Raw genomic sequence first — 14,965 nt, 5'->3', positions numbered from 1 at the left:
AGTCGCAGTTATGTGTGTTGCCGCTCAGTTAAGTATGGGAATATATTTATAGTTATTATGAGATAGTAATTAGATATATAGATAAATAGGAAACTGAATTGTGAAATAGTAACATGTAAAATACTGGTATTCAGCTGCATGGTGAGACTGGAAGCCGACTCCAACATAGTTTGGGAGAAAGGCTAAGAGATGATGATGATGAGATAGTAACCACAAAGTCGTCTGTCCTCTATACCTACAAGTATTGGGCTGCCTGAGACTTACGATTTATAAAATAATTATCGCGTGATAGGTGAAGGGTGTATATGAATGCATTTAATTTTGCCCATCAGGTCACTGAATGGAGAGTTACTTATTAACTTGCACTCATGGTAATCGTATTTTTTTAAATTTATCTTCACAGGGATGAGATAGTTTTAAATTAAAGATATAAGACCAGAATCATTTACATTACATTTATGCAGATTTAAAGTTACTTTTTAAGATAGGTTTCTGTGACTGGACAATTAGAATTTACATTTAAATAGATACGTTAATTTTCCATCCATTTCTATAAGGAAGGTATTGTATAGAGTTAAACTGTTCTAAAGATAAAGCATAACATTCAATTCCCTTTGACGCAGTGGCCCAGTGGCGCAGTTATGGGTCAAATTCATACTTATTTACAGGTGAAATGTAAAAAAGAAACACAGGAATGACAAGATATTATTTTATTTAGTACCTTCAGATGTTCTTTAGACTTAAATATTGGTATACACTAATATTATCGTACTAAAAATAGCAAAGTCATTACACTAATATAGTGTACTTAAAACAAAATAAATACCTATTTCATAGCTATTACAGTTTTATCTGATATCCAGTCTATATTTTATTTCAAAAATATGGTAACACGATTTTTTCACATTGTCTCCTTGGAATTACTTGTCTCTCAGTTCTTTTACTCTAGCAACTTTTGTTCTACAATTGATCAATTTTAGTTTACGTTAATAGGTACTCAAATAACCTAATATTATAAATGTAGTTGACACAAAAACATTAACACTATTGGTGGTGCCCAAACCTAACGCTAATATTGAGTATTTTAAACTTAGCAGTAATACAATTATTTATAATTATAATACTATGGATTATTTACAAAAGTATAAACAAAGGTAGGTACGTAGTTGTGAAAGTATACGATCGGAATAATCGCGTCATTCGACCTGTTTTTGCGATGTCCAAGTTTGAACAACGCGTCAATATCCAAAGCGACATTACGTCGTGTGGCATTTCATCGTATCGCTTACTCTGAAGCAATTATTCCATATTGCTCATCGTTTGGACGTCGCATAAACAAGCCGTCAGATCTGTACAATGCAGTAACACTACTGCGAATGCATAACAGTACAACACCACGGTGTACAGTCAATTCTCACGAGATTGTCTCAGGCGATACTTCAAGTATCGAAGCTATCTTTCCGAACGTTTTTATCTAAACTAACGTTGGAATAGCACTGGTCTATATTCCCGTTGTCATCTTTGATGAGGGATTCAAAGATTGATATTAAGTTGTTTAGGCCGATGAGGTAGCCGTCTTCGTGGTTCCCGACTTTCCATGCGGAGTTGTGGTCAATGTTGACGTTGTCAGGAACAGGGACAGTCTTAGCGAAGTCGATCATCCAGATGGAAGCGCGCCTCTTGTCGTGGACGAAGAGCAGGGAGCTGCCGATAAGTTCGTGGCTTCTGAAGAATGGTGACTCCTGCAGCGTTGCTCTGATGCTCTTCAGTCTTTCTAAGTATCTCGGCTAGAAAAATAAATATAAAAGATTATTATAGAACAAACATGGAAAGTACTTGAATTTATAATGCGTATAAATTGGTGATAAGAGTAATATCCAATATTTTCTGATCAATACATGATTTACAGGATATTATTTGAATCTTGGCAAAATTTATTTATATTTACAGTACAATAATGTTATGTTGTTAAATGATAGTGAAACTTACCGCTGCATTAGGGAAATTGTTGATGAAGTCTTTGAAAGCTTCAGCAATTTGATCCCTCGTCTTGGTCGTCTTGAAGTCTTTGGAGCTGGTGCCATCGGCCTTCTTGACGCCGTCTATTCTGAAGCCGAGGGTGGAAGTGGAACTTATAGTTTCCCTCCATATCATGTACCGTGGCTTGGTCACGCCTTTACTCCTGTGCTCTTCATCAGTGGGCGCCTTTGGGTCTATCTGGATCATCTTTTCATACATATCCTGAAAACAAAGAAAAACATTTGTTAGAATTTGGTTTTAATATATTTGCTGTTTTAAAAACCTAGTCATTGAGTCAAAATGTCTGGCTAGTATAAAAGTAATTGTTTTCAAACATCACAAGTAATTAAACGTTAGAAAGGGACTTTACAATAGAATACAATGACACTTTGTTCTAGCACAAGCCGTGACGTCAATGCAGACGACCTTATGAAACATTACAAGATTGTTAACACAGTTTCTACAATCTATAACTATAGAATATAAACAAGACTCAATTACAAAAATATCTTTTGAATGAGTGAGGCTATTTTCATAACTAGTTTGTAACATAATTACGCTTATGGTACTTGATACGATTGACGCAGGCAGATCATTAAGACGAGTTTATCAGCCAGACACACTCTGACATTGTGGGATAAGCAATGAACCGTGGCGGTGAACTGATATTATGAAAGTCAGCGTTGAACAAGATAAGTTTTTGTATAAGGACCTTCACTGCGCAAGAATAAAAAATATATATTTAGAATTAAAAAACGTCTTGTCAAACGATGATGACGAAACTGATAGGGTCATTTATTTTATGTTTTGAGTTGTTTTCATAAAGAAAAACTGACAGGGATGAATTTGAAGAATCAAATATTTTACAAGTTCTTATGTCATCATAAATTCAGGGCAAATAAGGATAACAAACCATGATTCAGAACAAAAGTGAAGGGAACCTAATTCACGTAAAGTTATTAGTATCTATTAACTGCAACCGCTAATGATGCACTTACACGACAGCCACAACAAATGACGCGTTTGTGACGTAAATATAACTTTATACAGAATATCGTTAAAATCTGTTTTCAATATACAAATGCTACTTAAACGTAATCGGTGTAAAAACACTGTAATATTTTTAGAATCCTGTTTTTATAAAGCGCAACAGTTCCTTGTAAACAACTCTTTGTTGTTGTATTCGAAAACAGGAAAATATACGATTAGAAAGATTTTAAAACGATACAACAGAAATTGAATTCTGATGCTATCAATAAAAGGAATTCATTTGAATTTGATGATAACAGGAAGCAGGAATTTTGAAAACCCTCTTTAAACGTTATTTAATTCCAAACATCGTAATAACAAGAGTAATTTTGTTATCAACACAATGAGAGGCCTATACTCAGCAGTGGGTACAGAAGTGTGTATGATAATCATATTGATTTTGTTTAGTACTTACTTTTCTCAACTTTGTCTTCTCCTTGGCTTTTGCGAGTTCTTCCTCCAAGTACGTCCTGACTCCAATTTTGCAGTCCATGACGCACGGGCTGTCGAAATCGCTGAGCAGATCTTGTAGTTGTAAATACACTGTGTAAGTGCTTGGTTAAGGAAACAAAATACTTTATAGATAGAAGAGATTGTAAACAATTCGAAGAAAAATATCTCTGGATACATTTTTTGACTTGCATTGCAAATGTTTTTGCTATCATGACTTGTCAATTTGCACAGGTCGTACAAGTGACTCACAAATAAAGCTCAGCATTGATGCTTCATGGGAATAATCGGTTGAATCGGAAAATAATTGATTTTTTACAGATATTTTAGATCTTTTCTTGTTTGAATCGTCACGGTTGACAAGCCAAGGGTGAATGGGTCGTTTCTATCGTGAATCATATTTTTTTGTTACCATTGCAACATTAGATGCAAGTACCTAAGTTTACGTAGGTACTTATACTTCATATTCATTTATGAGGTACTAATATTAGATATTTATGTTGTTATTTGTAGTTTATTGTAAAAAGGATACGTTCTCCATCTTCGCATGTGACTTGTCCCTTGTACTCAGGTACGAATGGTCGGAGGATGTCTTTCATCAGATACTGAAAACAAAGAAAATTCTTGTTAATACAATGACGACATTCTTATCTAGATTTGCTATTACAATTTATAGGCAGCACGAGCCGACAATTAGTCTTTGTAAGATTATTATTATCTGATACTCTACGCATGTTTAACTTCGGGAGGTCAACAGATCGCTATCTATCTTAGATGCGTAACGATAGATAGCCACGTGGATAGATTGTAACGTTTTAAACTCTTAGGTACTTTGACCGTATATTTTCCTTAGACATGACGTGGGTGATTATCATCTAAACAATCGGTAAGCGTTTACTGAACGTTGACCTACACCGGCGAACGTCAGAACTGTTTTACCAGTCAGGTTTGTATACAGCGAACAAATGTATTCATTTTAAACGCTCCACGTGGGTTTTACAATTCAATTTTTGAGACTGTATCGAGATGTCTTTAAGGCGGCAGATTCTTTATATTCTTGTTTAAGTATAGATTGGAATCTATTTGGTATTTTTGCAAAATATAAAGTCATTTATGGTTCGATTTATTGACTAATGCATCCCACTTACTGACTAAGTTAATATACTGGGTGTACTGCGGTTTGATGCAAATTAGGAAATGCCCAAAAAACAACGCTTACTCACTTTGGTGCGTATTGGATTTCAGTTTTCATGAAATAATAACAATTACTTGCAAAACGTTAAAAACAATCTTTATCATATGAAAAAATCCGTTGTAATGTCATCACTGACGCTAAGCACATCAACCACACGTCTACTGACGTCAAACTTTATCTGTATTTGGTTATTCTTAATTGTTATTAAAACACATTATTATCATAAACCGAATTTGGTACAATTCATTACGAAACGTCATTGTTCGGATCTAAAATGGCCATGTACAACCTTCGATGTTAAAATATAGATGGCGCTGTCGACACCAATGACGTCAGTCGCTGAAAACTGACGTTATTAATTTCCATATCAATGTTTAGAATATTGGAATGAAACTGTCATTTTTATGACTAGTATTTGTCACACGCCTTATTTGAATACAAGTCGATACTATTTTGGATAAGAGCATTGACATCTTAGGGTGTTACCACACTTATCTGTCGATGGTCGAATCGAATCGGTTGATCGACTTTATTGAAGATCGATAGATGTGGTACTATCCTTAGATTTTGATTGAGGATTATTCGAAATGTATTATTAACGTTAAATGAAATCGGCTGAATGCGTTAATTTTGTTTCAAAGCTAAATGTGTTAAGTCCTTTGAGGAATACATGACAGTCTGCGGTTTGTACAGGAAAAATAATAAATGAACCGTAACAAAAAAATCCCTGTTTAATGTTAATATGTTTTTGTCCATATTAACAATTAATTTGAACCTTATTTTGAAAGCTATAAGGTCATTTTTTACTTGTATACAGTTACTGCGCATTACCTAGGTTGTATATGTAATAACAGTATGTAGCAGTTATATCGGTTATGAGGATAAAAGCTATTTACACACGATATTAAATCCTTGTTGAAATGTTACACTACCATTAGCTGCACTTGCATTAGATAATAGTACTTGTAAATTGCATAATATGATAGAAGTACAAACTGCAGGTAAAACTAAGCTAACAGAAAATATATGTTTATCTCTTTCTGATGACATGTATATGAAAGAGACGGAAATATTTTCAATAATTGTCGAATTTCTTGACTTTGGGGTGCAATAGGTGAATTAAATGATTTTTGCTATATTGAAAGTGTTCTGAAGGTACCTACACATTTTACTTGGTTTTTATCCTAAAGGAAAATTACAAACTGTGTTTCAGACGAATGACGTAACGGTACCCAGTATGTAATGACTTCACCATAAGCCTTATGAGTTATAGCACCATAATTTGCGGTCGCGTTATGAATTCCATAGAATAATTTCATGGCGTCATCTAATCCATTAAATAACAGTAAAAAGCGTAGCCTATGAATGTAAAAAAGTTATTTTACTATATAAAAAACTAAAGAATTCAAAAGTGGTTTGCCATTTTTTTCTAATTTGAAATAATAATAACAAACTTTTTGCTTAAACCTTAATGACTCTGTTTGCTATATTTTCAATTATTCAAATGTTCAAACCAAGAACGTTACTATTTTGTTTTTACAATTCATTCTTTTTTTGAACTAGTTTTTTACCGGCCAGTCCTTACATTATTTCTTCGGTTGTTGACTTTTAACCACAATGTTTAGAAAAAATAAGTCACTAAAAATTTGGTTACATCCAATTACGGACGTCTTTACTAACAATTCAATGAATCATGTTCTTTAATAATGGCAAAGCTAAGTATGTGTAATTATTGTCGCAATTAAAATTGTGAGAACTTAGAACAACCTTGGATTTTCTGCGAAACTTAGTTGTACATGGCTTTGTTAAAGTAAGTATTAAGTAGTTTTCCGCCCTCTTTGCTACAAAATGCTACCAGCAGCTGTCTTGTCAACTATGACATATTACCACGCGATTAAAACTGTCCCAGATTAAGTTAAAAATGTCCGAATCTTGACAAAAAAGCAACAATTTTTCCAGACACACGAAAATGAAAAATATTTTGCTATATGTCTGTCTTACGACATAGAAAAAACTAGGCTTAAAGTTTACCTGAAAGCATTTCTCTTCTTGGGGGCACAATTTCTTCAGGATAGTTCCCTGATCAGGTCCAGCCTTGAAGTTGCCCTGGTGACCAGCGAGCTGAATCCAGGGGTACCGCTGCTTCTTGTAGGTTTGGAAGAATGGCGTCCACTGGACAATGTTGCGGAGTTTACGCCATCTTTCAGATTGCTGGAAAAATAAGAAAAATATGTTCAAAAATTGCTAAAGAAAAGGACAAGATGAGGACCTGTAAGTATCGTATTTCGAAGATTTATTTAATTGCAAATAGCATAAGTCGTTTTTTCTCATTGGTTTCGTAATTGAAAGGTACTTGATAGTTTTATCACAACGCTTGTTGCAATTTCTTAGGTGTCTGTAGGCAGAGGAAACATGATGATGTTCTATACAGGATCATCATAATTTTGTATAGAACATATTACCGCTTCATTTACTAGGAACAGTTTAGGTACTGTTCATACTAAATATTTAAGTTAAACCAAGACTTTAACCTACTGCTAGTTATGACGTTGGTAAAGTACATGTTAAATATAAGGAAACTCAATCGTATATAGTATTTCGTAGAATTTATCGGCTACTCGGGAATTTCGGGACTACAAATTCTTTTTCCGTCCTCATACAACTTCAATTGAACCAAGTACGTCATTTCATTACTTTAAAGAACTTATTTTCCTTTAGGTACGAACAAAAAACTGGTTGTTTTAACCGTAGGTCATACAAATACGTAATAAACTATATTATACATATTTTCCTGCCTATAGTAATCACAATCATCTATAAAAATAACTACTTATAAGTACCTAGATGACTGTGCGTTAATTAAAGGAAAATTGTAGCAAAAACCCTATAGAAAATACTATTGTACTGTGTATCGTGACAAGCCCCTGTAAATATCTTTCACCTTCAGCCTGCTTTTTTAAAATGCCTTATTTGTTTGCAATCTTATTAATAAATTTAACCCATTACTGTCCCACTGCTGGGCAAGGGTCTCCTCCCGTAATTAGGGAGGGTTTAGGCCTTGATTCCACCACGCTGGCTAAGTGCGGGTTGGGGACAATTTTATTACGGGTTTTTATTATACAATTTTTATACACGAGAATTAGCGTGCGACCACTGTCAGTGTAAGCTGTACCGAAACGTCAAGTTAAAACTGTAAGGTTCTAAGGAAAAATGCATGTTCGCAGTAACTTCCGTATGATATTATATGATTTTAATAATCATGCAACGCAAAATATGTGAATTTCAATCGTGTTTCTTTAATTAAAACCATATACTGGCACTACATTACAAAAATATATAAATATTGTTATTTATTCCTAAAATTTTAAACTTATACCTATCTAAAAGTAACTCTGAATCGGATTTTGTTTCCTCCAAATATTATGTCATTAAAAGATAAACATACTACGATGACATAATATTTTTCTTTTTTATCTAATATAGTAATTATGAAACTTTTGCTGCCAGTACGTTTCTACGACATAATTTTATAATTTGCAGAATATTATGACGTGGGTATCGCAAGAGATATGTTTCGTCATATCAAATGGTCACGTACGATTGCCTTACTGAGGTAAGGAGACATATGACTCAAGATTAAAAGAATAACGGTTTGTAATTATACATTGTTGAGTATTCCCAGTGATTACGTTTTGGAAAATTATTGAATAAGTTTACCAGGAAAACTAACTTTAGAATTTCTTTGCAACAGTTTCAGTTTTTAATTAACTTATGAATTAGCATATTTTACAGAGAAAACGTATTAATTAAGTTCACATGGAATTCAATCAGACTTATTTATTTGTTCCCTTTATGTGCTTATTATTCAGCGATAAGAATTGTATCCATCAATAGTAAATAGTGTTATCAGCCAGTACTTTTCATAATGTATAACATTTGAATGTAAAAAACATAACGTTTATGTACAAATTCTCTTTTGGTTATATACATGCGATTAATATGTAAACCTGTACAAATAAATATATATTTTGATAACTATCATGCGCTGTTTGAATGATATTTAACTTTAGGGTAACATAATTTAACAAAGTATATTATTTCCTTATTCACAGGTACCTAATTAAAACTGTACCACATAAAGGGTAAAATAGGTGCTTAATTAGTTGAAACCAATATTGATAACGATTCCATGTACTAATTGTTATTAATAAACAACAAAACAACTGACGTAATGCCAAAGGGTTTTATTTAGACCATAATTAATAATAACACTTGTGTGAAAATTATTAAGCCTACAATGTTAAGTTCAAACTCTAAGACAGTCAGTGTTATTTTTAAAAAAGAGGTATGGTAATTGTCAAAACTATCATATTAAAGATGGTAAGCAAAATGTATGGCAGTCTTGACGTTGAGAACATGACTGTAAAAGTTATCTACAACCATGCACTGAAAAGCATTAATAAATGAACTACTACAGACAGATGAATTAAAATCTAAAACTCTTGAACTACAACAAGGAGACTCACTAAAGACAGACAGTAAAAATAGTATTATGACAATATTTCAAGTTTACCCTATGCTTGAAAATACGTGAACCTTCATTAACCTGAGGTACAAAGCACTGATCAGTGCTAGAAACTATGTGTTTTGTATAAAACCCAGTCAGCAATAAAAGGACTAAACGCTATATAGTAAAGTTTTATATCACTGCTTATTAAAGCTACAGTCAACTCAAGAGCTGTTATCAGTGTTTGACGTTCTCAAATCAGGAAGCTTTGCATACCATATTATGGTTGTAAAACTTAAATAATGATAATAATGATAAGATGAATCTTCCGTATACGTTCATCTCGTTATGATAACATCTGATAACAGCTCACAAGGAAATAATGATAACAAAAAAATGTCTAGATGTAAATGATAACAAAATATAAGCTTGTTTGCATTTTGTTAATGCATATGTTATGGAAATGCTGAATGAAATCATGTTTAATGTCTACAAATCCATGTTTTATGATAAAATTGTATCTAGCCAACCTTGTATTTAACTAATGCAACTGTATGCTTAGAAATATTATTATAAAATTTAATTTAAAATTAATTTCAATAAAGTTAAGTTCAAATATTTTTTTTGATCGGAAATTAAATTAAACACAAACCTTTTTATGATTGTGGATGTATGCGCAGAACACGACATCCATAAAATCCTCAATGGTGACACAAATATTAGCTGAATACATTGTTTCGAACACAAGTCACTCACAACACAAAACTTGAAACACGACTGTTAGTTCGCAAGGACTCGAAGCGAATGTTTCGCGGGTCGGAACACCGAACGCACTGGATAGGCAACCAACGACTACGACAATATAAACCTCACACATTTATCAATACTGACTCACACGAACACCGTATAAAACTATAGACCGCACCGACCATAATATGACGTCAATATTACGTACATCTATAAAATTCAGTTTTGCGGAAATCGCGTGGTGCAGTACCAAAAACCTTTGCTCGGAATTTCGGCGCTTCTTTGTAGATATTGACGCAACGGAATTAATGAAGTTCATTGCACTAATTATATATGTGCATATTGTGAACTTTCATCGAATGCAGGAAACGTAATCTTAAGTGGTTACAATAAAGTTGTGTTTTTGTTAAATCGATGAGCGACGGATTGTACTGCCTCGTTTGATATCAAGTTTTATGGCTGTATTGATCCCAAATTTTCGTTTTCAATGACCTTGAGGGAAACACATTATATTGTGATTTCCAAGGCTCGTGAATTTTATTTTTTACGATAGTTCTTTAACAATTTAAATACAGATCATATGGGTTTCTGGTTTCGTAGGTTTGTTAAATGATTAATGTTTTGGCATGTACCTATTTAAATAGGTACCTTCTTATTTAGTCATAGTAGAACTTACAGAATAACTATATCGTTTTTGTTTCCTTCTTTTTCTATACCGAAAACCCTTTAGTCATGGATAATGCTGTTCACGTGACAAAAAAATCTAGACTTCTTCGTTAAACGGCTGATAAATGTGTCTCAATGACACATATTCCACAATTTGTTCCAGAACTTCTAGAACTATAATAAAACTAAGAAATATCACACGATTAATTAAAGAACAATTAAAATGAATCGTTTTTCTGAAGTGATATATGAGTCTATGTAATTCCGCTGATTTTCTCATTGCTGTACAGTCAGTGTCAGAAATATGTATACTGTCACATTTTCAAGACAATTTTTTTTATCAATGTACATATCAAAATTACTACTGCATATAATTTTTAAGTAATTTCACAACCACTGCGCGTTAAATACAAAAGCTTGTGAATATGTATGGATGTTATTCTTTCACGCAAATACTATTGAACCGATTACGATGAAATTTTATATGTAGGTAGCTGAAGACCCAGAATAACACATAAGCTACTGTTTATCCCTGCGTTTTCACGGGAAGGATCTCTACGCGGACGACGTCGCGGGCGGCTTCTAGTTATTAGGTATTTTCAAACAAAAAATTACGATTAAAAATGCGACAATATACACATATTTTTGTATATAACTGTACCAAGTAAGGCATCTTGATTAACTGAAGCTGTGGGTGTGGACGCAAAGGATGTCGGAATGATAAAATTATATCTCATTCATTTGAAGTGGGAGGAAAACAATTATTCTGTTTATTTTTATGCACATATTCTTATGAGACGGAAGGATTTGTTGTATGATGAACGAGCTGGGTAATGGAATTGCGTGGTTCAGTGACAGTGCAAGTTTCGAAGCTGAGTGGAAGAAAGGCTTAAGTGCATATTAATAAAAGCTAACTTACGTCTTGTTTTAGTTGAAGTCTTGGTGTAAGTGTTGAAGGGATTGAATTAGTTTTCGATGGGTTAGTTATTTTTCATTTTCAGGGTTCAACATCAAAAGGGTAATAACAGGACCCTATGACTGAGAGTACGCTGTTTGTCTGCCACCAGGCTATATCTCATTAACCGTGATAGTTATTAGTTAGATAGTTGAATTTTCGCAGATGGTGTATTTCTATTGCTGTTGTAACACTAAATAACAAAGCCAAAAACCTAAATCAAATGATATGTAAGCTCCCGTAGAACAAAATTGTTTCCTTGCCATTTTTTTAAATAATGGTCATTTCAGATTCGCAAACGTAAAGTTGGCTAATGATGATGGATTATATTTTAAATCAAGTAACTGTGCCGTATTGACGTCACATGACTTTCTTTAGTGTCAAAGTGTCAACGATAATTAATAAAAAAAGTAAAAGTAGTGAACAACAAAGTAACGAAAGCCCTTTGTCATTCAACTTATGAAGTTATGACCATATAAGGCAGTTTATTTATTTAAACACTTTGACCTACTTATAGTAATTAATAAAAACTTGCGTAGTTATAAACGTCATTCATGTACATACATAGGTACATACATACTGAATATCATGCCTGCTATATACGAAGGTGTAGGCTAAGGTGTATATAACATCCCTCGCTTCGCAATTAACAATGTTAGGGCCATTGTAAGTAGCGAGCCTATTGATATATACCGGGCACGTTACCAAACTATTTAGATTTCAGAGTAATCAACATAATATAAATTAGGAAAAGACCAATCGTAATATGGCAATAGGCTCGTCTTGTATTACATTGGGATAATATTGTCGATGGCGAAACGCGGGTCTTTTCATACATTTTTACCTTCACCTTCCGGTCTCACAGGCGTGATATTATGTGCGAAAAGACCAATAGTAATTTTTCCGACTGGGAATCGACCCCGGAAACACTCTGGTGAGCATTCAATAGAACCGTCCGTGCCACAAAAACAGTCACTATGACCTATACACAAACAGTAATTAATAAAAACGCATAAAAAAACTTGCGTAGTAATGAACGTCATTCATGTATCACTTTGTATTACGGTGAAGGAAACTGCTGAGTTGAACATACGCATTACTTTCGCAACACCGATACAGTTCGCGTCACCTTTAGCTTACGTACAACCACAATTACTAGTGAAAATATGGCGATCATGTATTTTATTATAGACTTTATTAATAAATATGCTATTTCAAAAATTATGGCCTTTTATGGTGTCACTTTTCGAAATTGAATATTTAGAATCAGTTGCAGAGGCAAGGAAATGTACAAATAACAATAAGTAGCTGTAATATCAGTGAAATTAAACAAATTGTAAAAGGGCCTTTCTTGGCTTAACTACTGTAGTCAAGAGAATACCTAAAAATAATATAAATGACCATATTTATTTTAACAGTTATGGCACAATAGTAACAAGAAGTAAATTAATACCGTTGTAAAATAATGAATTTAACTTTCAGTTTTAGTAAAATTTCGCGTTAATAAAAACTATGTGGTACTGTTCAATAAATGAAAGTTCTATTTTTTATTGAAACGAAACGGAACTCATATTTTACAGTAATAATATATCTCACTTATTATATTTCTACAAGTCACTAGAATCTTATCCGGTAAAATAATAATACAAAGCATATGTTGTAAATTCCATCGTCTGCTCACGCAAAAAATCCAGGGATACCCATCCTACGAACATTTGAGTCAACTTCCGAACAAAATATTTACATCAAATTCTACGTAAGAAGTTTTTAGTTATAAACATTGATACTAAGTTCGTCATTAGTTCTTTCGACGCAAATTAATTTGCAGTTTTTGCAACATTTTTATTATTTTTAATTAAAGGATTAGCGAATAAGGCCATCGGAGGTGTGTTAATTGCATTTAATTATACACTTGGATGAAAATATTTTGATTACGTCCTTATTACTGTTTAAACGGAACTGGTAATTAAAATATTAGCAAATTGGGAATGTATTTTCTACAAGATGTTCCTTTTTGCTTCAAAAACAACCAGTTATTAATCGTACTTTTTTACCGAGTTATAAAAACCTATACGAATTTAAGAGTACGTGATTTGCTGGGGCAATTATTCTGGAAGGTCATTGACTAATAGTTAATTCCCGTAAAACAAAACAATTTCATATAAAAATCTTATCTTATTAGAGTTACCTTTGAAAAAACTAGGATAAAACACTGTTTACTACTTACTTTCAAATTTAACTTAGATAAAAACAAAAAACCCTTACTACGGCATCAAAACAAGGCTATAAAATATAACGTAGCACACACGTAGTGTACCAAATGACCCCGTGTATCCATCAACTTTTTATCCCCTAGCAAAAATTCTGACTGTTCATCAATAAGCCTATCATTAAAGCCAATAGACTTTAGATGCCATTGACATCACAAGGAAACTTTGAACACTCGTGATTGGTCAACATCTCACCGGTCACCGGTAAGAGGTCAATAATTCTCCTTAATACATCCTTTTTGTGGTTAAGATTCAGATTGGATCATTGTCTTTGATGTCATGGCCAATAAGCCACGTTTTGTCAATTGATTTGACATTGGGAAACACTATTGTGCTCTATTGTACACTGTTTTTCTCGATAATTAACGAAAATAATTGATTTCGAGTTCGTTGTACAAGTGTCAATGGTTTCATTGCAGAATGTTCTAGGCCAATTTTGAACAACTTACTTTTAAGAACGCCATGTTTTCAAAATGGCTACAAAATCTTGGTAATTGTGTCTAATTAAACAAAAAAAACAGCTTTAAATCATCTCTATAATATAAAATGTTGGCTAGAATATATCAATTCGTGATACGCTATATTTAAACCTATTTTTTTCTTTTGCGTGATTTTCCCAACGATAATAAAAGCCGAAAATTTTGTAGGATCATATTTTGTGTGTAGTTATCGTTCCAGTTGGGAGCAAAGAAGGAAAGTGGTCCCGATAACCAGTGCGTGGTATTAAAGAGAGCTTTCTATCCTGTTGACATTACAGGTGGGTAATTCAAGGACCACAATTACGCACTCCAATTTTCCTCACAACAAAATTAAATATTCGGTGTAAAGCACAACGTAATTGATTCCTGTGTACTCTATCGTCATCAACAAGCCGACGTGTGATAATACGCATCATGATTCGGGATCCCCAGATGATTCATTGCATTTCCCAATTCCTATCGGCATATGATAAACCTATCGGCGTATTGGATTTGTAAGAAATGACGTCACGTCACTGCCCCTCGTGACGTATTCACCATTGACTGGTCGTAGTCGTAGTTTTACAAGGAACCAAGAAATTATGTGTAATTTTTCTAAAGAAATGTGGCTATGACTATATTAGTAACTTGACGTCAAGGGACTTTAAT

The 14,965-nt window shown here is 33.3% G+C and overlaps 1 protein-coding gene across 6 annotated transcripts in view; it reads right to left on the bottom strand.

The window, feature by feature from the left end:
- Positions 1-695: 695 nt before the first annotated feature.
- Positions 696-14,965, bottom strand: part of IP3K2 (Inositol 1,4,5-triphosphate kinase 2) — a 177,944-nt gene continuing 163,674 nt past the window's right edge. For all 6 annotated transcript variants that reach the window (XM_076121294.1, XM_076121296.1, XM_076121298.1 and 3 more), the window contains 5 exons: positions 6,725-6,904; positions 4,031-4,103; positions 3,464-3,591; positions 1,990-2,241; positions 696-1,787 (listed from right to left, as the gene is read on the bottom strand). In XM_076121294.1, coding sequence (XP_075977409.1) covers positions 1,440-1,787; positions 1,990-2,241; positions 3,464-3,591; positions 4,031-4,103; positions 6,725-6,904 — 981 coding nt within the window. In that variant the 3' untranslated portion in view covers positions 696-1,439. The remainder of the gene's footprint in view (positions 1,788-1,989; positions 2,242-3,463; positions 3,592-4,030; positions 4,104-6,724; positions 6,905-14,965) is intronic.

Source organism: Anticarsia gemmatalis, chromosome 12 (genome assembly GCF_050436995.1).
Source record: "Anticarsia gemmatalis isolate Benzon Research Colony breed Stoneville strain chromosome 12, ilAntGemm2 primary, whole genome shotgun sequence".
Lineage (NCBI taxonomy): Eukaryota > Metazoa > Arthropoda > Insecta > Lepidoptera > Erebidae > Anticarsia > Anticarsia gemmatalis.
This window is presented reverse-complemented; position numbering and strand designations above follow the sequence as displayed.